Source organism: Rhyacophila brunnea, unplaced genomic scaffold, assembly GCF_057557595.1.
Source record: "Rhyacophila brunnea isolate RB1 unplaced genomic scaffold, BYU_Rbru_1.0 scaffold_9, whole genome shotgun sequence".
In the NCBI taxonomy this organism is placed as follows: Eukaryota; Metazoa; Arthropoda; class Insecta; order Trichoptera; family Rhyacophilidae; genus Rhyacophila; species Rhyacophila brunnea.
The window spans coordinates 20,480,252-20,506,513 of NW_028233361.1; the positions used below are offsets into that span (position 1 = coordinate 20,480,252).

A 26,262-nucleotide genomic window follows, 5' to 3' on the forward strand; every position below is an offset into this window, starting at 1 on the left:
ATGACGATATGAATATGTAGATAAATATAATATCACCGATTTTGATAAATACAGCAATTCGTATGACAGAAAGGAGTATAATCAGGCATGGGAGGTCTTTATTAAGCAGTGGATTGGTTCAGGTCGATGATGATGATAATGATAATGACGATATAAATATGTAGATAAATATAATATCACCGATTTTGATAAATACAGCAATTAACTAGCACTAGCAAAGTAGATTCGGGCTAGGGACGCCATTATCCAACAGTGGATTGGTTCAAGTCGATGATGATAAGATGGATTGAAATATGTATAATATCACAAATTCGTTGAACTAATGGTAGTAGAATCAGGTTGCGGAATCTTCATCCAGCAGTGGATTGATCCTGGTTGATGATGATGATGATTATGATGACGATATGAATATGTAGATAAATAACTTTAGAAATTCAATACTGTCAAGAATACAATCAATGTAGAGAGGCCTTCATCCAGCAGTGGATTTATTGAGGTTCGTGATAATAATGGCATTATAATATATAGATAGGTAGATAATAATATAATATCACTGATTTTGATAAATATAACAATTCATGTGTAAGTAAGGAGTCGAATAAGGCTGAGGAGGCCTTCATCCAGCAGTGGATAGGTCAAGATTGATGATGATAGGGACAATAAAAATAGGTAGATATTATACAATATGACTCATTTTGATAACTATAACAATTCGTATTAATTTCTTTCATTGTTTGCAATGGCAACTATATTGTGATCTATGGAAATTAGTAGCCTAGGTAATTATTCAATAAAAAAAATAGTGCGTAACAGCCACAAAGAAGTATTTAAAAAAAATAAAATTTGGAATATCATGTTATCTATGAAATGGCGGACAGTGGCGCACGCCGCTGTCAGAAGATATTATACGTAGTGAATTGTACCAATATTATGGTTTTTTCACCGGAAAAAAGTGCGCCAATGCCTACATTACGATATTTGAATAAAAATCATCGATTCCGTTTGTCAATTAAAGGATGAGAAGGTCTTAAGCGACGAAGACGTCATTCTGCTGTACGTTAAATGAAGTATGGCGAATCGTATACGGTATGTAAGAAAATATCGGATATAAACGTCACGTATCTGTAAAATCATTGAAAATTTCTGAAATGTGGTCAATTCAAACGGTAGATGAATCGGTAGCGCACATTTCGAAGTGAAGATGTAAAAATAACAATAAAATGTCGCTTAAATGAGCCGTTAGTGAATTTTCCAAAATCTCTTAGGATAATAATATATAGGAGATACTCTAAAAAATAAAAAAAGAACACTATGTGTGTATACATTTATGATGACGTTACATTTATTTTGAGGTTATGGGTACCTATTTAATTTTTGATGCGATGTGTGTATCAGTCGATCCGATTAGGAATAGTCTGTCAAAATGCATTTTAATATAAATATCGTACTCAAAAGTATATTAGTACTACATTGTGACAAACGTGTAAACGTGACAGCCATAAAAAAGTATTTAAAAAGAATCAAATTTGGAATAGCAGTGGCGCACGCTGCTGTCAAAAGATAATTTACGTAGTGAATTGTACTAAGATTATGGCTTTCTCACCGGAAAAAAGTGCGCCAATGCCTACATTACGATATTTGAATAAAAATAATCGATTCCGTTTGTCAATAAAGGATTAGAAGGTCTTAAGCGACGAAGACGTCATTCTGCTGTGCGTTAAAAGAAGCATGGCGAATCGTATACGGTATATGAGAAAATATCGGTTATAAACGTCACGTTTCTGGAAAATCATCGGATATTTCTCAAATTTGGTCAATTCAATCGGTAGATAATTCGGCAGCGCACATATCGAAGTGAAGATGTAAAAATAACAATAAAATGTTGCTTAAATGAGCTGTTGGTGCGTTTTCCAAAATCTCTTAGGATAATAATATATAGGAGATAATAATTATATCTACTGACTTTTGTTTATTATTACACTTACACCGACTGGTAGAGTACATAGGACGTTATTATCCATCATTAAAAAATACAATAGTAGATAGAACCGTGTAATTCTCAGAATTGACTAAAAGTATCTAGCAAACTTTTACATAGTATTTTTATATAGAAACAATACATCTGTTTATTTATCTTAATCTGAAATATTAATTTTAAAATTGATAGGTATTTAAAAATGTTAGGGTGTGTTACATAATCAGGGGTGTCCTACAATCAATGCAATAGGGCAGGGATGGTGAATCTATGGTACGCCAATGTTTTATTTTGAAGAGAAAAAAATGACCTATTAAAAAAATACAAAAGAGTTTTACAAATAAATTTTAAAATAATGACGACATAGCCATGCGTATTTTCTTCGGCTTTTAATATTATTTTTATGAATAATATTTACCTATCGATACGCAAACAGAAACAACGATGCGTAAATGACAGATCGCATTGTATAAAAAATAGCATGCAAATACTACAAATTTCAAGAATAAGCATTATGTTTGTAAAATTAATGTAAATATATAATTTTATAGGACGGTCCTTAGGCTTTGTGCGTCACACATAATATTATCGCACTGTCCTCATCAGGCGGCGGGAGAAACCGTCTCGTGAACCTCTGATTTTGATCGATTTACAATGCTTGAGACCAATGAGGCATTTAAAAATGAAAATATTCAATCAACAAACCTGATGAAATTTATCGACAGTCGTTCAAATACAAGCAGCTGATTTGCCCCAAACATTATCGCTAAAAATGGAAGAATATAAAATGCTTCCACGATCTCTTTGAACATGGAAAAAATTATTCAAAGAATAAAAGATATAAAAAGGTCAGAAACACGGCGAAAGATAGAATCTCAAGAACTCAATGGTAATTTTTCAACTTTCTTAACAGAATTCTTAAAAATATATTTTTTCCCTATGAAAAACTGCTCGGCACGTCAGACAGTCAAAAAAATATTATTTGAGAAATTTTGGGACGCGTACGTAAAAAGGTTCACCATCGCTGCAATAGGGTAATAAATTTCTTGTTCTTCTGCGAACCTTTTAATGTCCATCTGACATTTACAACCATCGTACAGATAGCTTCCCTATCTTGTATCATCTGTTAAATGTCCTTATCTATGTATCATGTACCCTCGGTACCACTATCATATCCACCTGCACCCACTATTGGTTTATTTCGAATAAAGTATTGATATAGACGGAGGCTTCAATTTGTTGGGTAATACGTGATAGTTGTGCTTTGAAATTATTGTAATCAAACTGATATAAATGGTTTTTTGGCATATGTTTATGCCTTGTTTTTCCTTCTCTATCATATGGATTATCACGTTTAACATATTGATTTATACGGTTTGGGATTTTATCAATTGTCACTTCATCATCGCATTTAACATTTTTATTATCTCTGTCTATTTTCTTAGATTTATTCAAATCAGTTTTTGTTCTTTTTGAATTATCGGAAGATCTGTCATTTTTACTGTTCCGAACAGTACAACGGTTTTTAATTCGCAAAAGAAAGTCATCTTGATTTTGTAAATCGTTTTGTTCACTTTCGACTACATTACCTAAGATTCCAGTATCGTTCTGTTTATTATTGAAATCAATATTATTCGAATGCAAAAATTTTGCTATACTGTAGTCCATTTGAGATTTACTTGTTTCACTGCTGGGAGTTTCGTTTGTCTCCAAACATGCGTTGAGTGAATCCATTAAACTATCGAATGTTTCTAAAGAGTTGTGTTTAGTTTCAACGCTGATCTGATTATGATATTCCATTAGTATATCATCAAAACACTCAATAGGTGTGTCTTTGACTGGTGAAGAAATCATTATGCTTAAAATATCGCTTTTTGATATATCCGGATTTGAAACGTTTACTTTGGTTTCTTTAAAATCGGCAGCACTGGCTTTTATATTGAGTTTAACATGATTTATATCATTAGGTAGAGCGCCAATGTCTTTAAGTAGACATTGAAAATTTTCTTCTTCTTTACCAGCAGGTAAAATTGTAACTGCAGTACCTTTAGAACCGTATCGTCCTGCACGGCCTATTCTATGCAAATAAGTCGGAAGATCATACGGAGGATCATGATTAATAACCAAATCGACATTAGCCGCATCTATACCCCGAGCGGCTAAGTCAGTTGCGACTAAAATCCTGCAGGAAAATGTCTGCAGAGCGTGCAAGCTGTCCAATCTTTCTGATTGGGACTGCATTCCCGATAAATACCTCGCAGGCCATCCATTTTCAGTCAACGATTTGCACAAATTCTTGGCAACAATTTGATGATTGGTAAACACCAAACATTGCTTAAAAGACGTGCTTGATAAAAGTTTCAGAAGTTCGTCAAAAATGATTGATTTCTGGCGTACATTATTATGGTGCAGAGATACGACTGCGGAGTATTGTGAGATTCCAAGCAACACATTGGAGGAATTAGGTCTCACGTGTGACGCAGACCTCATGTAATGACTTAAGAAATCCCTTATTTGTGGTGTATAAGTAGCGCTTGCTGCTATTACTTGCTTTCGATGAGGAAGTTTTGAAAATATATAATTAATGTCTTTTTGAAAACTGTCTTCTATCAGTTTATCCGCTTCGTCTACGACTATCAGTCTTATTGCATCAGTGGGGAAGATGTTTTCTTTTATCAAATGCTTCATCCGCCCCGGACTTCCCACGAGGATTTGAAATTTGTTCCCTTTTAATCGTTGTACGTCATCTTTCAAATTGGTGCCTCCCATAACAATCTCCACTTTTAGACCTGGAACAAACATTTTTTTTTAATTAACTATCTTGTTACTGTTATAACAAGAATTTAGACTACACCTACTAGGATTCACATGAACTTTGTATATTACATTTGATAGTGATTGCAGAAGATTTTAGTATGGTTGAATTCAATATAAAAAAATTATATTCTATGAATATAGTCAGCAGGGAAACATGGCGGGTGGAGACGGAAAAACTCAAATCATTGATTAATTTTATAGTATAATAAATCTGATAAATAAATCGCAGGGCGCAAAAGTATGAAGTTCGCTACAAATGAATCTCAGCCAAATATAAAACATATTATATTTAACTTGAAGAATGACAATTCAGAGGTGGTAGATCACTATGTAGAAGGTTTGAGACTGGTTAGTAGACCACAGCCTTCTTGAAGTTGGACATGTCTGCCGTAGAAGGTTTTCTTCAATGTATTAGAACCCAGCCAATGACAATAAGGCGATCATATATTTTCAACAGCTACACTCATGGCCCCCACAAGGGGGGGGGGCTGACAGGGCTCTAGCCTGTGGGCCCGGGCTTAGGGAGGGCCCAGCGCAGCGGGTCGACCAGTTAAGTAAGAACAACACACACCATAAATTTGCTCTATTGGTAAAAAAGTTGCCTGCGTCGCTATTTCAATTAAACATTACCATTAAAAATATGTGGCTGTGCAATGCAATTTGATGCGATATGATGATTGAAATAATTACAAATGATAATTCATGTGTAGAGTTGTATTTTATGATTATTGTGTGTTTCCTGATTTACAAAATGGCTATTTATCTAATATGGTGAAGGATTGCATGATATGATACTTGGTTACCACAAAAGGATTTCGCGATCAGTGGCTTCATAGTAATATGACGATGAGTGCCGATAACTCAATAAATCAACTGGATTTATTTAAAAATCGCTAAGAATATACGGAATAACCTCAACTCTGGGGTTCCGCGGAAACCATTTGACGAACACTACTCTCGAAAATCACAATGCCCTTATCTTAGCGATAGGTAGGGGGGGCCGCCATACATCCTGGCCTGAGGGCCCGCTTCAGGACGTGGGGGCCATGGCTACACTACATATTAAACCTTTCTCTAAAGCGGTGCCAATACAAATATAGAATTTAAAAAAATGACACTCAAAATATTTCACCTTCATAGTTTGAGCCAATAGCTGTTAACACCTGTGCAATCTGCGAAGCAATCTCTCTTGTCGGAGCAAGGATCACAACTTGGCAGCCAACTTCCAGATTTATCATTTCAAGTGCAATTATTCCAAAAACAGCGGTCTTTCCTGTTCCAGATTTTGCCTCAACAATCAGATCTGTAAATTATTATTGAAATAATGCTTAGTCATTTTTGTAGGATAATAATATTACATCATCATCAGCCGGGGTCGATCCACTGCTAAAGATCTACCATCGTTAGTTGGCAGCCGGTCGAATTTGAAACTAAAATTGTCTATCGAGGATAAATTTGTTACAAATGCCATTTAATTTTACAACATGTTTCTCGAATTATGGATTGCATAATATTTGTACAGAAATCTACTACCAATAAAAAATTATAAATTACCATTTTTTCGTTAGTTATGGTAATATTCTCAATGTCATACTAGCGCCCTCGCTGAAATGCCAATTTATGATGGTAGATCTATAGATGACGGCTTCCTCGGGCTTCTCATAGGGGGTGTTTTGACATAGTATCACGCTGTCCGGACAAATAATTGGTGTGTAGTTCTGGGGTTTATTTCCAGTAGACAATTAATATCTCTCGTTTTGAAGCACCAAAGTTTCACCTTTTATTATTCTCTTAGCTACAGGTGGGCTACACTGTCTTAAGACACACACCATCTGCATTCCCCTGGATTGCACCTGGACGCCGCCTGGCGGCTAGAGATAAGATTTGTTGGTGTTCATTATATTACGGCGTCTCATCATTATATAGAAATACACCTATGGGCATAGTATACTTCTTTGAGACCATAACTAACCCTTTGTCTCCTATACTTATATAATACTATAATTATATTTTACATTAATGTGGCGAAGTAAAGAATTTGTACATTACTATTGTGCAGTGTTCCAATTTTGAAATACATTATTTATAGTATAAAGCAGGGGTGGGCAAACTGCGGCCTGCGGGCCGCATGTGGCCCGCCGGGTATTTTTTTGAGGCCCGCCATTATTAATGTACTTCTGATTACGAATAACTTTTTTATAATTTTTATAAAAAATATTGACAATAGATTAAAATTTGAAGAATTTTTGTTTCGTAAATGTATTATCTCAGTACGTCTTCCTTGCGTCTTATCTCACACTATGTAACCACTATTTTCTACGTTGAACATCGATTGGGAATGAATGGAAAGAAATTTTGGATTGTAATCTCGCTCTGGATGTAGATATTGTATGTAGATCAATAGATATTGATTGTGTACCGACAGAGCTATAATTTGAGATTATTGATCTGCAGTGTGACACTGATTTAAGAGAATTGCATCGTCGTGAAGATATCTCCAAATTTTACAATGCCCTTAATTCAGACAAATTCGATCAACTTAAAGATTATGCAAGAAAAATGTTCATTATTTTTGGATCAACCTATATATGTGAACAAACATTTTCGATCATGAACCTCAATAAAAATTCTTTACGATCAAATATCTCCGATGCCCATTTAGAAGCAATTTTGAGAATATCAACTACAAAATTAACACCTGAATTTAAAAAAATGTACAACAGTTTCATTCTTCTCATTATTTTTTTTGTAATGTTTATTTTTCGTGATAATAAATAGTGTAGGTATATCTAAAAATGGTATTTTACTTGCGGCCCGCCGCTCATTTCGAATTCTTGAATTTGGCCCTCCATCCAAAAAGTTTGCCCCCCCCTGGTATAAAGTGTCAGCCTATAATGTCGCTTTATAATAAAACCTTTTAGTAAGGCGGCCAAGATCTACATCGGATTGTAGAGCTGCTTCCACAGATTAAAACAAATGAAAATAGTTCTGCTGCCATTCGCATGCAAAATTCATTTATTTGAGTATTGGATCAATTGATGAATTATGTAACGTATTTTGATTGTTGAAGCACGTCTTTGGATAGGCTTTCCAGCTCATCCATAATAATGAACTATAAGTTATATGACGTAGGTACTTTAAGAAGAAGAGGGATTTTAAAAACAACTATATTATTTTCTGACACTTGTCTATTACGGCAGCTAGACACAACCACAAATTGCAGGAAGTAGCAGTCTATGTAAGCATTTCTGGGATGCTTCAGACATATTTTGCAAGGTGATGCGGAAATATTGCACACCCGTCAGGGGGAGGGGGATCTGACATAATGAAATGATTTGTGATGAGAAGGTAGTGGGACTTGTATAAAATATGACGTCATTAAACCAACAAAATATTTTTTTTTAATCTGAGAATAAAACATTCCATGAGATTATTATACTGAAATTGATCATTCCTCGCGATTCAAAATAACGTTTTTTTAAGAATAGGGGTCTTCAGGCATATGACATAAGTTAGCCGACGGAGTAAAAGATTTTTACAATGGGGGATCAAACTATGCCAGGTATTTATGGATCGCCCCTATATGTTATATTTAAATTTAGTACCCAATTAAGATTATTGAATGCTGAGTACATAATTTAAATTCCTTACCGAAACCACATTTTCCAAGAGGAATTGCTCTCAGTTGTATTGGAGATGGCTTTTGGAAACCGCATTTCTTTAATCCATCGAGGGTATTCGGAGAAAGTAAGAGCCCTTCAAAGGTAACATTTTCATTGATAACAACATCCTCCGTTCTATCAGACTTTTCCAAGCGATGAGCAATATTCATGGCGTATTTCAAGGAGTATTATCTATAATTTATTTCACGGTGATTTTTTGTAACGTATTTAAAGTCAGACTAATATACTTTTAAAGTGCAAAATTCCAATCTGACGTTTCTACTTCTATACGTCACATTTCACCAGCGCGGGTTTTTACGAGTTCGAAATTATCAGTGATGTCATATTAAATAATTATACCTATATGTTTATTTTTATTCCATCATTTTTGACGCGATAGGTAATATTAAAATTTTCTAATAATCATAAAAAATAGTATTTAAATTGACATATTTATTTAAAAAATATTTTATCACAAATAATTAAAATTCTAATAACTATTAATTTTTGGTCTAGGTACTTCTAAATTTATAGTTAGGTACCTTCCTACCTACCTACCTATTTTTTTTTAAGAATAGACTAAAAACATAACATTATGATTGGAAGCACAATAATAAATACTCAAATGTCTTTTAACTTCACATTTTTTCATTTTATTTTATATTAATTTATATTCACCCGATATAAATTGAAGACAGACAACACTTTCAGGAATTTCATTTTTCAATAACATTTGTTTGCAATGGCTGTCCTGTGTTGACTGTGAATGTCAAATTTGTGTAGATTCTTTATCATCATGAATCGAGAAAACTAACTTTTTCTCAGAAACTCCAATTCGATGATTAGAAACAAATCAGTAAACGAATGGCAGGATTTAGTTGGTAATATCTACTGTTCATTAATCTTCCACAAAAATATTTTAGTGAAGTTGGGATAGTTTTTTAATTGTCATTGAAGTCGTCGCTGACTTATTTATTTTAATGTAATCTGTGGAGTTGTGCAGTTCATTTAAAGTCAGGGCCGACTGAATTGAAACGATAAATGATTACTAAATTTTTTGAAAGTGCCACTGGAGTGTTTATTGTGAAAAACGTTTACTGCATTCAAATTAATTAAACATTAATTTATTACTTCCATGGGACTATTTTGTTGTAACAATATTATTTATTTTATTATATATAATAGTGTCATTAATGTGTACATGATATTGAAGAAATATATTGAAAAATCCTAAATAGATATTTTAAAATCATTTTTGACATTATCATGGTCATATAAAACTTTTTTAAGAAAAGCCTTTTTTACAACTTACCAAGAAAATGTAATGTCGCACAGGTATCAACCTGATGGAACTCCATCCGTGCTGGGACCTCCGTCGCCATACCCTTGTTTCCTGCAAGACATTCAACTCCGATTCTTATGTCCCGATGATTTGGAAGAGGTACCTACATCATTTAATATGGACAAGATTTAAGAATGTGTGAAATTATTGAAAATACAATATAATTCCTACGATTTTTACAAAATTATGTATGACCTACTTAACCCGGCCGGCGCCGATGTCACACACCTTGTACAAATCGGCCAAATTCGCAATGCGCATGTGTATAAATCGATGTCACCGCGTCCATATTTATCATACGGGACTGATTTTTTCACGTAAATTTGGCCTGATTTGTCCTTCTCCTGCCACCTATGACATATTTTAAAAGCATTGGTTCTAAATATAAAATAATCACCAAAGTTTCGAACCAATTCGTACGGCCAAGTTTTGCCGGTCGACAGAAATCAGTTTGAACTGCGCGCCGCGACTGCGCAGTATACGACAGACTTTCAACCGAGCGGGCCATTGCGCGGGATTGTATTTATCGCATACAAGTTGAATATTTACCGCAATCGTTGATAAATACTTTTTTTGCTGTCTGGTGTACTTATCACATTAAAACTGGCATGATTAACTATTGAACGTATGATTTTATTTTACCGCGATTTTTAAAATACTTTTTGTACTGTCTACCGTGTCCCATTTTAGTGAATGTGAAAATTAATACTGATATCAATAACTATTGTGTGTGAGTTTAATGGTTTCTGTGATTTGGCGTTCCCTAATACTGTAGTTAAACATTTTAAAAACATTTCATAGTTTTATAGTGCGTAAATATGGAGGAAGAAAATGTGCGTACTAATGAGGAATTGGACTCAGATTATGATATGTCGGAAGAGGAATTGGAACAGCATGAGACTGATCATGACGTCGACGATACGGACTCTGACGAGCCAATTGAATTTTTGCGGTCGTGGAGAACTGGCCCGTATATTCCAATAGTTCACGAATTCAATGATTGTCGATCTGGCGTGACATCGAACGACTTGAACGAATCCTCTCCCGAATGTCTTTTCTTTGAACATTTTTTGAATAAAAATATAATGTCGGAAATAGTGAACCAAACGAATACATTTTTTAACCATTCGTACAGTGCGGGAGACCTTGGACCGAAATCGCGATCACACAATTGGACAGACACGTCAGTGCCGGAGTTGTATACATTTTTTGCCGTATCAATGCTGATGACTCGAAATAAGCACACGTCGATAGAGGAACATTGGAGTACCGATCCTTACCTGCATGCAGACATTTTTGGGAAAATAATGGCTAGAAATCGATACCAACTTATTTTACAAATGCTTCATTTTTCTGATCCTAGTGTGACCGCCTCAAATGATAGACTAGCTAAAATTAGATTACTGTTAGAACACACAAGAACAATTTTTAGGGAAACGATGATACCGTATCAGAATCTTTGCATAGATGAGAGCATAATCGTGTTTAAGGGTAGATTAATTTTTAAACAATTCATTCCTTCCAAAAGACATCGATTTGGAATAAAAATGTTTGTGATGTGTGACGTAATGACAGGATATATTATTGACTTTATAATTTATTGTGGGGAAGGGACTGACATACAAGACAATGAAAATCTCGGTATTTCCGGTGCGGTAGTGACAACGCTAATGAAAGACTACATCGGGAAAGGTCACACCTTATGGTGTGATAACTGGTATTCGAGTCCGGCGCTTTTTAAATACCTTCACTCTCACAAAACGAATGCTTGCGGTACAGTGAGAAAAAATCGTAAAGATATGCCAGAGTTCAGCAAACTGAAAAAGGGAGATACCGAGTCTAAGTACAATAGTCCACTTTTGGCTCTGAAATGGCACGATAGGAGGGATGTTCACATGCTATCCACCCTCCACGATGCATCATTTGGACCAACGGGAAAAGTGAACTATAGAACTGGCGAAAACATCGAAAAACCAAAATGTGTTATAGATTATAACAAAAATATGGGTACGGTAGATAAGTCCGACATGATGCTTAGCAACTTGTCGTGTATGAGAAAGTCGATCAAGTGGTATAAAAAGGTCGCATTCCACATGATCGACTTATATTTATTAAATGCTTTTTATTTATATAAATTTATTAAATGTGACAAAAAAACATTGGGCGATTTTCAACTCTGTGTAATAAAACAATTAGTGAACAAATATTGTGTGAGAATTTCAAATGCACCCCTGCCCAAGCCGACAGCGTCAACTAGCGATAATCCCGTACGATTATTGCCCAAAAGTGCAACGGGACATTTGCCAGAATACATTTTACCGACACAAAATACCGATAAGCCTAGAAGGAGATGTTTCGTATGCGGGAATTCTAAAAAAAATCCGAAAAAAACAAAACTCTCTCGCTATATGTGCCCAACGTGTGATGTTGCGTTATGTCTGTCACCTTGCTTTAAAATATATCACACGTCAAAAGAATTTTAAAATAGGTTTATTATTGTATTTGTTTTTTTTTTAATATCTGAGTTCGTGTTAATTTATCAATAATATTCAATAAGTTAAGTGTTTGTGTAGTTTAAATATATTAAAAGGGTCCCCTTTATATTTGTTTACGACTCAACCCGAAGACATTAATATGTGATTTATCGATATGCACTTGAAAATTAGTAACACTTCAATTCGTGGGAATGTAATGCACAAGTGTCGAAATAGTACACACCGCGCAGAGCTCTAACTATTGGCTACAAAATGGCGTCTTACGGTGAGTTCTTTCAAATTTGGATAGCATTCGTTTGTTCGAGTGTTTCTGATATTATAACTGATTTATTACGGTTTTTTAGTGTGTCGAAATTATTTTAATGGTTTTGGGTTCTCGACTGGAGCTGTGACATATTTTTTATTGCTTTTTTTAGTATAGAACAAAGACGATAATGAAATTCATGCGTAGTTATGGTGCGTCATACGATTTTTGAGGCAGGTGCCGGGTTAATAATATAAGGGTAACCTTATGGACATGGTGATTATGACGCACTACAAAGGCATACGAAAATTACTTGTTTGTCATCAGTTCATAATATATGACTGACTACCATTGTGATCACATAGTGGAACTTACTTAGTAGAAAATTGGGTAGAATAAACTGTAAAAATGTAAACTGCAAAATATACTACAAGAAGGGGAAGACAATGGCTTGATCTTATATTAAGACTTGTACAAAAAATATCAAAGGGGCCAATATTTTCCTTGTTAACTAAGTTCCAAACTATATCTTTCCATACCGAAATATCGAGTCACTGATCTATATAATATTATATGCAGTTTTCATAGAATTTTAAACGTCTTATTTGTATTTGTTGAATAATCGAGAATTTAGCTGTCCCGCGCAGGACAATCTATTTTTGCATAAAAACGGGATGTCTCGCAAAAATCCGACGTCTGGAAACGCTGATAAAAATAAGCAATTTATTTATTTAGAAAGTACAATTGTGGCATTAAATCGATTGACCAATTTGCCATAACACATAATACTTAAATGCAAATAATAAAAATGACTTAATCACTAATAACAACCAATATAACAAGAAAGTTGAAGAGAAAGTATTTTCTTATATAAAAATCTGACATGAATTTATTTGATTTCAAGTCAGCCAACCAATCATTCAACGCCTGTGGGATCTGTCATGATCTGTCATAAATAGTGCAACCTAAACTTTGTCAGTCATACGTATTTCTGTTTTTATTGAACTAAGACTTCAGAATTAGAAAACATTTAAAAGTGGACGACATCGTCGGAGTCAATGATCAAGAGATCAAAAATTGGGAGCAAAACCAAAAATTCCACTTCTATTGCATATGCGCACTACACATAATCTATATTGTTTTGTATTCATTCAGGTAAGGACGTTGTGTCGAGATTGGTTTCCAATCGAATATCCTCTTTCATGGTATGAAGACATAACGTCATCGGAGCGCTTCTTTGCGCTGGCCGCCGTGCACCAGGGCGCCATCATAGGCCTCATCGTAGCCGAGATAAAACCATATCTTAAGCTGAATGCGGAGGACCGAGGGATCCTGCCAGGTTGGTTCGGAGCCAATGGAAATATTCTGGTGGGCTACATCCTCTCTCTGGGAGTGGCGAGAACTCACCGGAGGGCGGGAGTGGGATCGCTTCTGCTGGAGACGTTGATCTCTCACGTGGCCGGACCAACGCCCATCCCGCCTTATCAGCACCGCGTCAAAGCCCTGTTTCTTCACGTCCTCTTGACCAATTCAGAAGCTATTTTGTTCTATGAACAACGCAAGTGAGTATACTTTTTATTAAATATCGACTAGGTTACCTCAGAGATTTATGTGGGGATACTTATTACGGATCATTCGCTTTGTAACTTCCTTCTGTAATTGCCACCTCTTCACTGAACACATTTTTGTTTGAGTTGGACTATATCATAAAACTAAATTCTCAACAATACCGATTTTCGTAATAATTTACCCATGAGGATTTCTTTGAATCCCGAAGGCATGAAAAAATGTGGAATTTGTGAGGCCACTTATGGCATTGCTCTACACTCACAAAAGGAGACGCTCACTACACTGCGATATTTAATACATATTTAAGTTGTGAAATATTTGCCTTCCATTATCGCAAAAACTAGATCTATGACATATTTCTTTTTCATTACTTGAACCTGGCCCCTATAATGAATTGGCGAAATCTTCAGATCGATAGGACCAATAATAGTTAAATTGAGTCACCCGGGCCCCTTCTGTCCTGTCTAACTTAGTGGGAATCTACAGTGTTAGATCATATTGTATTTTATTTGAGCGATCATCCCACTCACAAATTGACACGCGTCTCGCTGTCTTCTGTGGATGTAGTATACTCGCTATTTCTGTATGAGCATTTTAATAAAGGCATTCAGTCTAGACTGACTGTAGAAATAATGTTGCGTATCATTGAAAGAGGGAAATTTTCATCTCACCTGAATGCCAAGGCGAAGATGAAGGCTGAATTAAATACCAATAAATCTTTGGGAGCCATATATATGTAGGTACATAAGTGTATATTTTACTGCATAATCATAAGAACTCATAATATAAAACAATAAAGTTTAACTCTAATTCATTCTTAATTTCATCTGTTTTAAAAAATCTTTGCGGTCGCTCATCACTGAGCTAAATCAAATGATTTTGTATATACAGTCGAACTTGGTTATTACGGGGAAGATGGGACCGACTGAATTTGCTCGTTATTAGCAATACTCATAATATCAGAGAATAGGTATTTTTAAATGAGCGGTCACATAACACAAAAAGTCCCAATTCAAACAAAAATACACAATTAGAATTTTTCTCCGAAACAAGCATGGCATTCATAAACTACAAAAGAAGTTGTTTATTGTAATAAATGCTGGTAGGTTCCTACTGACTTCAGCTTGGATTCTTTACATGAAATTTCAACCATGTGTGTGGATACTTTTTCAATGATGTCGGCGAAAACACCAATTAGGTACTTAGACACTTAACTAGTGTCATAAACGTAATCCAATCCCGGCTGCATCGGTCTACGGTCGGATTTTATTGCTTAGGGTCGAAAATGTTTTTAAATGATCGACACAGATTTTAAGATAATTTTAGACAGTATTTTTGCTCGATATATCCGATAGTAGCTCGTTATAAAAGTGAATAAATGTGAATAAATGTATGGAGAAAAATCATAAACTAAAATGTCAACGAAAGTTTCTTCATTACATCCGAGATTTCGCTATGTCCGTGATTGTAATAACCGAGTTCGACTGTATTATATTATGTATGTATATTATGTAGTAAAGTATGATATGCTTGAAATATTTTCAGATTCCGTTTGCATTCGTTTTTGCCATATTACTATTCAATCAAAGGGCGCTGTAAAGACGGCTTCACTTACGTGCATTATATCAATGGAGGTCATCCACCCTGGGGAGTATAATATCCTTTTGAAATATTTATAATACTCACACTCCTTTTACTAGATCTCCTTTTTAGTCTATGTGCTGAATCATGATCTCATGCCTTGTAGCATAGGACAAGCGTAAGGTGATGCCAGTTCTTTTACCAAGTCAAATGTGGATGGTGTAGAATGCTCTTGTAGTATTGCTGCGGTGAAGGAGGGACAGTCACAACGACGGAATTGATGGGATTCAATTATAGATACACTTTCGAACTGGATCGACAAGGCATACCCAGGGGTGATTCACTTATTGCATATTTTTCTTGGTAAAATATCAAAGTGAAATAAAAAATAAAATAATAACGATCGGTACCCTAAATAATATGTAGATTAAAATACCAAACCAGATTAGAAAACCAGGTGTGGTTTCGTTTGACCTAGACCGAAAACAGTTACAAATGAATTATTGCTAAAAATCATTTTGTACTGCAATATTGAAACATATTATATTGCAAATACTCGGCTGCAATATAATTGTGGGAGTGGGACATAGCCCCACATCCTGAAGTGAGCCCCTTTACCTTTCACCAAGTGAAACCAAGTTCACCATGCAACTTTTTCCTAATAGTGTTCCGTGTATTTTTAGCAGTTGTTTTAGCAATTGTATTTTTCAACAATTCCACTTTAATTATTGAAATGTCGATTACAATTAGAGCATGTTTGTGATGTGTGTTTATCTCATTTATCTGGTCGACCCATCACGCTGGCCCCTCTTTATGCCCAGGCTTCCAGGCTAAGTCCTGTCACCTCGCCTTATAGGGGCCAGCCTTAGCGTCAAATATTGTGTTACATTATCTTATATATAATTTTACATTTTCCAAATTTTGAAGCTTGAATTATGTACGGGTCTTTTCACAGTAACAATTTTAAAAACATTATTTTGAATTCGATGTCAAATGAAAATAGCATTGCTGTCATTTGCATTACGCACTGAAAAAATACTTATTAATTAAATTATACATTGTGTTGGTTCTTCATTATTTTAAAGAACCATCACAATCTTTTTTTGTTATTTTACTTGAGACATGTTTCTAAATTATATTCGAATGTGTTTAGGAAAAAGGGCGTAACCCTCGATTTTTCGAAAAGTGCTTTTATTAGATATTAACAATGTATACAACTAAATACACGTTCTGTAAAAAGGAAGTAAGCCGCAAATGCCAAATTATTATCTAAATTCAGGTTTTAATTGAGTTATAATTTAAGGAAAAACGCATTTACCATCAATTTTAATGATTTTTCTGTAATAACTTCTTTAAGTATTATTAGATTGAAAAGTTATTACACCAAATCATTAATCACCATGCACCCAATGTCTGTGATTTTTTTTTTTTAATATTGAACCAAAATCATTTAAAAACTGTTTTTCGCCCCTCCTGTTAAATTTGTTCTTTGAGGGTTACGCCCTTTTTTCCGAAACACGGTCGATATGCCATATTAGAGTTCCTAATAATTAGCAATAATCTATATATGTTTTCGTACATCCTCGGATAGGCTTTCTGCTTAGTAATAATGTGAATTTATATTGTGTTGCGTTCAACATTCAAGCAATAAATTTGCAAAGTATGAGGGTCGCTAATTATAGATTTTCCAACTGTTTATTATTAAACCATAAAGACCAATGAAATTGATATGTGATATATTTATCATTCTTCACCTAGTACCTATATTATAATATTTTGAATATTATACCCACTATTTATTTCATGGTTTATTATATATTTAATATACCTACACGTTATATCAGTGATTAACCAATTCCTAATCTATATTATAAGTTGTACATAAAGTTTACTTACTCACTTTAGATATCAAATAGAGATTAAAATTCATATGACTAATATTATAGTTCTTATCATATCTTAAAAAAGACTTAATAGTGTTTAAAATGACTAATCTGTGATATTTAAATGTATGTTGTGATAATGTTATTCCAAATACATGTGGATTACTAATTATTTATATACAATTATATTTTATTTATTGAATAATAATTATACTATTCAATGGATCTACTTAAAAAAAAAAAACAATACTATAGTTCTGTCCACTGAGCTATCAAGTTACAAAAAGATGGATGCCTGTGTATTAATAATTATCATATGGCACCTAAGTGTGCATTTTAAATTTGACACCATGAAACACATTGACATGACATGTTGACTACATGTATTTGTTGGGTGTAGGGTAACACGTTTATCAATTTTTATTATGCTATTTTAATGCTGCAATATGTAAGTGCAATTTAACATGTTAGGAATATTTTCATATTTATGACAAAAGCTAGTTTCCAGGAAGCTACCTTACATGTAAGAATCTAATTTCAAAGGTGTTCATATTATAATATGTATAATGTCATCATTATTCCATATTAGTTACTTGATAAGATCAGAATTAGCATTACACTATTTAACTCACATTTAACAAACATTCACTATAACAAAATTGAAAAATGAAATCTACAAATTCAATATCTATATTATATTTAATCCACCAGTCGATCGCGAAGGTGTTTTTGGTAGATCGCGGACATAATAATAAATATAAACTGAAATAATGTCTTCAATCAATGGCATATCATTAGGTATCAAAAAATACAGTCATGCAAAGAACACAAATGATGAGCTTAAACTTGGAAGAAATTTTTGAAGATATGTCTGCTTCAGAAGAATTTTTACGAAAGAACAGTTAGTTTTACCACTGAAGGAACGAACTAGAGAAGGAAATATATTTGACGCATGTAAGTCGTATATTAATCGTACTCGATTTCTTATTCATAAACTAATATCGGTAACGACTGATTGAGCTCCTGCTATAGTTGGGAATCATGTTGTGTTTATTAAAAATGATGAAGCAATACCCACTTTTATCAGTTATCATTGAATTATACACCAGCAGGCGTTATGTTCAAAAGTGATAAACCTGAATCAAGTGATGGATGTTGCTTTTAAAATTGTGAATTCAATTCGTGGTAAAGCTTTACAAAGAAGACAATTTCTTTCATTATTAGAAGAATGTGGATCAGAAAATGGCGAACTTTTGTTGCATACAGATGTAAAGTGGCTTAGTCAAGCTAAGTTTTTGAAAAGATTCAGATATATTATGTTACCTGAAATTAAGCAGTATTTAACAAAGAAGGGAACAGAATATCTTCAACTAGATGACAAAACGTGTTTGCTTGATCTTGCCTTTCTCTGTGACATTACAGAAAAATTAAATCAATTGAATCTACAACTTCAAGGGGGAAAAAGTCATTAATTAATTGATTAGTGCAGTGAAAACATTTAAAACCAAACTTTCACTGTATGAACAACAATAATTGAAGGAATGTGATTTAAAAAAAATTGTTAACATGAGGTCCGAGTGTAAAGATATGCAAAATATAATGGTTAGTCAGTATTTGAATCACATATTATCAACGCTGCTAACAGAGTAAGGATTTCTCTAAATTAGAAGATGTTGCTACATTTATGTCGTTCCCATTTAATGATAATATAAACACGGAAGAAACAGCCATAAAAATTAGTGTTTTATTAAATAATGCGATGTGATCCTGAAAGCCAGAGCTTTAAGTCTTGATAATTTTGAGTCTAATTTATGAAAACAAATATCCAAATCTTTGGAAAGTTGCAGCAAATTTAACTTGCTTTTTTGGTTCTACATATCTGTGCAAATGATAATTTGACTGCGTGCTTACGTCTAGCAGTAACTTCATATCACGTACAATAAGACAAATTTGCTGAAAATATGCAATGCACCTAAAGTTTCGGGTGAATATAAAAAATAATTTTAAGATTTCTAATATTCGATATACTTACAGGTAAATTGTGTAACCAGGGCTTTTTTTTCCATTTAACGCGGTGGAACGGCGTTCCGGCACCTTTTTTCACGGTTTTATTTCAAAATCAATTAAACGAAAAAATATTTGCGCTTAAGTAATTACAATAATAATTCGTTAAAATGATAAAATAAGGTACAGGTGAAAGCCATTTTGAATGTTGGCGTGTTAGTGTTAGTGAAGTAACCGTATAGTTTAAATAGCAAACCTGCGTATGTAACTAGCTTCATACGTATGTCTTTGCGTATTATGATTTTGACAGTTTGACGTTTATCGCATGGCGGCATCTGCGTATATTGTTATTTACGTTTGTTTAGTCAGTTTGTGTTACGATTACGTGTTGTGCAACTATTTTATATATTACTAGCTGAAGTACCCGGCTTCGCACAGGGTCGCTTCGCGGTTATATTTATCTAAGATATTTGAAAAATAATAAGAGGTAATTATTTTTTTAATATTAAAATATCTGTGTAATACAATATGGCAATATGAAAATAATTCTAATAGGAGTAAAGGTCAAACATAAGAACACTAAATTAAAATCGAATCCAAAATATGAAAACGTTATTAATGTTATTAATATGTAGTAAAAAAAAAATCAAAATTGGATGGAACAAACAAACAACAAACTTTGTAATGTATATAATAATAATTTAAAAACCTTCGCAGGTGTGCGCACAACAACTGACAAAAGTTTCATCTCAATCGGATGAATGGTATAGGAACGCATACGAATAGTAGAAGAAGATGATTTTCTAATTCAGAAATCTTCGTGGGCATGCGCATGACAACCCACCAAAGTTTCATTGAAATCGGATTAATGATATAGGAACGCATACGAATAGAAGAAGAAGAAGATGGTTGTACTAATTCAAAAACCTTCGCGGGCGTGCGCACAACAACTGATCAAAATTTCATCACAATCGGATGAATGGCATAAGAACGCATACAAATAGAAGAAGAAAAAGATAGTTGAACTAATTCAGAAACCTTTGCGGGCGTGCGCACAACAACTGGTCAAAATTGCATCACAATCAGATGAATGGCATAAGAACGCATACAAATAGAAGAAGAAAAAGATGATTGTACTAATTCAGAAACCTTTGCGGGCAAGGGCACAACACTTGATCAAAATGTCATTGCAATCGGATGAATGGTATAGGAACGCATACGAATAGAAGTAGAAGATGATTTTCTAATTCAGAAATCTTTATCAACTCACCAAAGTTTCATTGCAATCGGATGAATGGTGTAGGTACGCATTCGAATATAAGAAAAAGATGATGGTTGTACTAATTCAGAAACCTTCGCAGGCGTGCGCACGACAACTCACCAAAGTTTCATTGCAATCGGATGAATGGTATAGGAATGCATACGAATAGAAGAAGAAGAAGATGGCTGTACTAATTCAGAAACCTTTGCGGGCTTTGGTCAAAATTTCATCGCAATTGGATGAATGGTAAAAGAACGCACACGAATAGAAGAAGATAGAATAGAAGAAAAATAAGAAGAAAATGGTTTTATCAATTCAGAAACTTTTGCGGGCGTGAACACAACACTTGATCAAATTTTCATTGCAATCGGATTAATGGTATAGAAACGCATACGAATAGAAGAAGAAGAAGATGGTTGTACTAATTCAGAACCCTTTGCGGGCGTGCTCACAACAATTGGTCAAAATTTCATCGCAATCGGATGAATGGTATAAGAACGCATACAAATAGAAGAAGATAGAATAGAAGAAAAAGAAAATAGTTGTATCAATTCAGAAACCTTTGCGGCGTGAGCACAACACTTGATCAAAATTTCATTTCAATCGGATGAATGGTATAGGAACGCATACGAATAGAAGAAGATAGAATAGAAGAAGAATATGGTTGTACTAATTCAGAAACCTTCGCGGGTGTTGGCACAATTACTGACGAAAATTTTATTGCAATCGGATGAATGGAATAGAAACTCATACGAATAGAAGAATATAGAATAGAAGAAGAAGAAGAAGAAGAAGATAGTTGTACTAATTCAAAAACCATTGCGGGTGTTACCACAACAACTGACGAAGGTTTCATCACAATCGGATGAATGGTATAGGGACCATACGAATAAAAGAAGAAGAAGAAGATGGTTGTACTAATTCAGAAACCTTCGCGGGTGTTGGCACAATTACTGACGAAAATTTCATTGCAATCGGATGCATGGAATAGGAACGCATACGAATAGAAGAAGAAGAAGAAGAAGATGGTTGTACTAATTCAAAAACCATTGCGGGTGTTACCACAACAACTGACGAAGGTTTCATTGCAATCGGATGAATGGTATAGGGACCATATGAATAAAAGAAGATAGAATGAAGAAGGAAAAGAAAATGATGATTTTTCTAATTCAGAAACCTTCATGGGTGTGCATACAACCACTTACCAAAATTTCATCGCAATCGGATGAATGGTATAGGAACGCATACGGGAGAGACACACAGACAGACAGACATACAGACTGACATACATTCATTTTTATATATTAGTATAGCCTATACTCTTCCCGCAAGTGCAAGCAATAAGTTTACAAAGTTTTATCGCAATCGGATGAACGGTATGGCTGCGCATTAAATACGAACAAACAAACACACAAACACACAAATATTAATTTTTATATATTAGATTTAGTGCAACCCTTACATTGCAAATCGAAAAATAAATGAACTCGTTCAAGTTTTTGAAGAAAGAAAACAGAATTTTGGACCCTATTATAAATGTGCTACAGCTGCTATAAGCAATCTGCATTTTCGTGGAGTTTTACTTCACGAAAAAGTTTCTAAAAATGATCCTCCTATTGATCCGAAAATATTTTATTCCACGTTGAAAACGTCAATTGAAAAAAGGCTGCTAGATAATAAAGATGTTGAGTTTGCACTTTGGGCTCGCGTACTTGACCAAAAATATTGGCCTGAAGACATTGATAATCGGTTGACATTTGGAGAGATGGAAATTAGAAACATTTCGATCAGGCTACAACTAGATGAACGAGAAATGATTCGTGGATTTCGCGAATACATTCTCGAAAAGACATATTCTGAAAAACTCTTGCGTTTGGTATATGCTCTGAATTCTATTCCCATTTCTTCAAGTGAATGTGAACAGGGGTTTTCGCAAATGAATCTTATTATTACCCCAACAAGAGCTTCGTTAAACACTAAAACAGTTTCGGCACTCTTGTTCATCAAACTCGTGGGACCACCCTTGACACTTTTCGATCCTTCAAAATATGTTGATAGGTGGTTACTTAAAGGAAGACATTCGGCCTTAGACTCTTACACTAAGAAAAGGAATCGAGATGATGTATCAGACGAGAATTGGAAAAAACTTTGGAAATCACTCTAAACTTTTATTCAAGTTCATAAATAAATACATTACATATGTATTTACAATTATATTTTAAATTTAGTCTTATTTGTACAATATATTTCAAATATAATGTATGTATTTTATTGTTTCTGTAGCTTTGTTTTGACTAAAATAAAAAATGATCGTAAAAATCAACCTTTTTTTGTTCGCTTCGTGGCATAGCTCCTTGAAATTTCATTTAAGTGACATTTGAATATAATTTTATTTAGTAAAAAGCTTGACATGAAGTGATTTCCGGCACCTTTTTTTTTTAAAAAAAAGCCCTGTGTGTAACTATGTCGAAATTACAGTTAATGTGTACCTACTTAATTTTTTTATTTAATTGGGTTTTTATTGTTCTCGCATGATATAATTACAAGCAATATCAGTCGATCGCCATAAATAATTTTTTTCAACTAGTGGATCCTAGAAAAAAAAGTGTGGCTACCCCTGATACATATAAAAGTCAGAATATATTTTGTTTGATTTGCATTTCCTACTTGGCTCCAACTGACATCTTCAAAAAAATACAAAGTTTGTTTGTTCAAATATCCTTTCCTGCCAATTCCATTTTTAAATTTTCACAACAGGTCAAGATAAGTTTTCATGATTTTATTTGATTTTGTTAATTTGATGTTCTTTTGTTCGACTTGGCTGTCAGATTTATTTTTATTTTGACATGTATGTCTAGATAGGTACAGATATTTTAATATTCACGATTGTAATTATTATTGTTTTGTTATCTAAAATCTAAATCTAAAGAAGAGTTCGGTGCATTGTTAAAATGTACGACTGAAACTGAAACATGACTTTATTATCGGACAGGAATTAATAGGAACTACTAAATACTATTTCAGTGTTCAATATTTTTCTACGTATCTGAACCACCAGTTGCTTTGAGCGAGATATGTATTTTGTTTTTCTATAAATTTTATGTAGTACGTATATTATTATGTATGCAAATAAATGGTTTGTTTTAAAGAATATAGCATTTTGAAGCACATATCAAAGGGTGAAATTAACAGGTCAGCGTATAATCATGTCAGCGAACAGATGCTACTTTAGTCTATTAAGACATGCTAAGTCCCACCTACTATCTTGCCGTAACAAAAGACACTTGTACAACTTATGGTCACCCATGTTTTGGAAACCTATACATTAACTCTGCAAAATGAAGGAGCTCTGAATATTTTTGAAAGAAAAATTCTTCATTATATTTATGGGCCAATCAGAGTTCACAACATTTGAAAGAGAAGATACAATGCTGAACTTTTGGGTTTGTTCAATCAATTACGATTAGGAGAAATATTGTCGCGCAATCCAATAAGATATAAAAAATTTGCTGACTAGATGCAGCTACCAAAGTTTGCTTTATACTTGGGGTATCGAATTGGAAAGCAGCCATTATGGATAGGAACAGGTGGAGACAATTGTTGGAGATCAGGTCCCACACCAGGTTTCCCGCTCCTGATGATGGTGATGGCTATTATTAAGCAAACTCAAAATGCCTATCGAAGCTAAGAATTTTATTAGTAGTAGCTATTTTTTACTATGTTATTACTTGGTTTGTAAATATATTCCTTGACTGCTATGTTCACTGACTATGTGAAATACTGGGCAGGAGTGGCTCTACGTGGAGGCGGCGTCTGCCCCTGGCTATGGGGGAAGCTCCGGTCGGCTCTCAGCCTTGCATGGCATCACTGAACCACTCCATCTTCATCTGTCGCAATTGTTATCCAATTTAGTAATCTATTGCTATTATACAGTGATATTCTTCTAGGAAAGTAGCTATTTAGAAACTGGATTGAAACTGTAAGGATTTTTCAATATGAACAGTTACATTTTTAACCATTGTTTTAAATGCTGCTTGTAAATTTACATATTTTACTGCAAATCGTCCTATGTTTTGAGAAGATGGTAAATCAAGTAAATGTATAGCAGAAGTAGGTACTGTAATGTAATATTTATTAATATTTTAAAGTTGACCAAAAAAATATTTTTATCTATAATATTGTGGTACTTTACATGGAGGTAATTACGCAACAGTATTCCCGCTGAAAAATAACACTGTATAATGCATCTTTTTTTTGTTTTAAGTGCATGCATCTTCTTTTATCAATATCATGTTAAACATGTTCATGTGCCCTTGTACAGTGAGTGATAAAGTGTCACATAGAAAAGTAGTGATTTCATGAACGCTGTCTTGACGCATGCCAGGCATAAGCATAATTTCAAGACTGTTTTCTCTTTCATAATACTTTATGTGTATTAATTTCTATGATGTCCGGATAGACTGCATAATTACGTGAATGTTTGCCAATTGCTAATTTTGACAAGGCCTATCCGTTTCGTCATTATTTGTAGTATTGCAAAGTGCAATACAAAATAACTAATTTCAAATATACATTTTCTGTCGATAGTGATTTCTCGTAATAAATATTTATCAATTTTAAAAGTAAGTAACTAAAGTATCTAGTCTGCTCAGACGTGTTTTGCTGAATAACTGAATGTATTATTAATTTATTAATTTCTTTTATGGCCTTAACTGTATCAAAGAAGTCCAATAGTAGAATATTTAAGTGATGAACAAAGTCAGTACATAATTTTATTTATTGTGTTTGCATTTACCATGAAACAGTTTAAGAATCGATTACTAATAGTGACTAGAGCTATTGATAGACCCAATCTAAAATAGCGTAATCATATTGAATGCCCATTGATGAAATATCCAATCATATGCAGAAAAAATTGGCAATATACTAACTATTTAGAGCATGTCTATCCAATGCTTAATGTGTTATGTTAGAACTTTTAAGTAACCTATATCATAAAATCGACTTCCTAATTTGGTGTCTTATTAAATTCGGTTTTATAACTCTAACACAGTGAAAGTAAGGTGCAAAATACCATTTTTTTTTCATCGGCAAGGAGTAGGCGGCGGTGTGTGTTAAGCGGTAAGTGTTTTCAACACTCCTGTCGCTTCAGCTTATCTTGCTTGGTACCTTTCCACTCTTTCTTTTTACCCGTCCGAGTTATTGAACCTTATTTTCAATGTGGCACTGTTATAGGCCCACGATTTGGATTCACATTGTAATAATTTGTTTAACTCATAATATTTCAATATTTGTAAATGTTAATTTTATGTGTCGTTCACTAGCCATGCACTAATAATACAAGACTGGGTACGATAATGCATACTAATTATTATATCATTAGAAATTGTCTGTGGCTAGCGAAATGATAATGTGAAATAAATTAATCA

General features: G+C 33.9%; 2 protein-coding genes across 2 annotated transcripts; one reads left to right on the plus strand and one right to left on the minus strand.

The window, feature by feature from the left end:
• Nucleotides 1-1,954: 1,954 nt before the first annotated feature.
• On the minus strand, nt 1,955-8,794 carry LOC147063375 (uncharacterized). The gene is made up of 3 exons (XM_085959941.1): nt 8,444-8,794; nt 5,925-6,095; nt 1,955-4,764 (listed from the first exon to the last, which is right to left on the minus strand). The coding sequence occupies exons 1-3, from the start codon at nt 8,622-8,624 to the stop codon at nt 3,164-3,166; spliced, it is 1,953 nt and encodes a 650-aa protein (XP_085816067.1). The 5' UTR covers nt 8,625-8,794; the 3' UTR covers nt 1,955-3,163.
• A 403-nt stretch (nt 8,795-9,197) lies between these two features.
• On the plus strand, nt 9,198-24,804 carry Naa60 (N-alpha-acetyltransferase 60). Its single transcript, XM_085959752.1, has 5 exons — nt 9,198-9,335; nt 9,790-9,895; nt 13,691-14,097; nt 15,650-15,760; nt 24,599-24,804. Exons 1-5 carry the CDS (start codon nt 9,319-9,321, stop codon nt 24,702-24,704), a joined length of 747 nt encoding a protein of 248 aa, XP_085815878.1. The 5' UTR covers nt 9,198-9,318; the 3' UTR covers nt 24,705-24,804.
• Nucleotides 24,805-26,262: the final 1,458 nt, after the last annotated feature.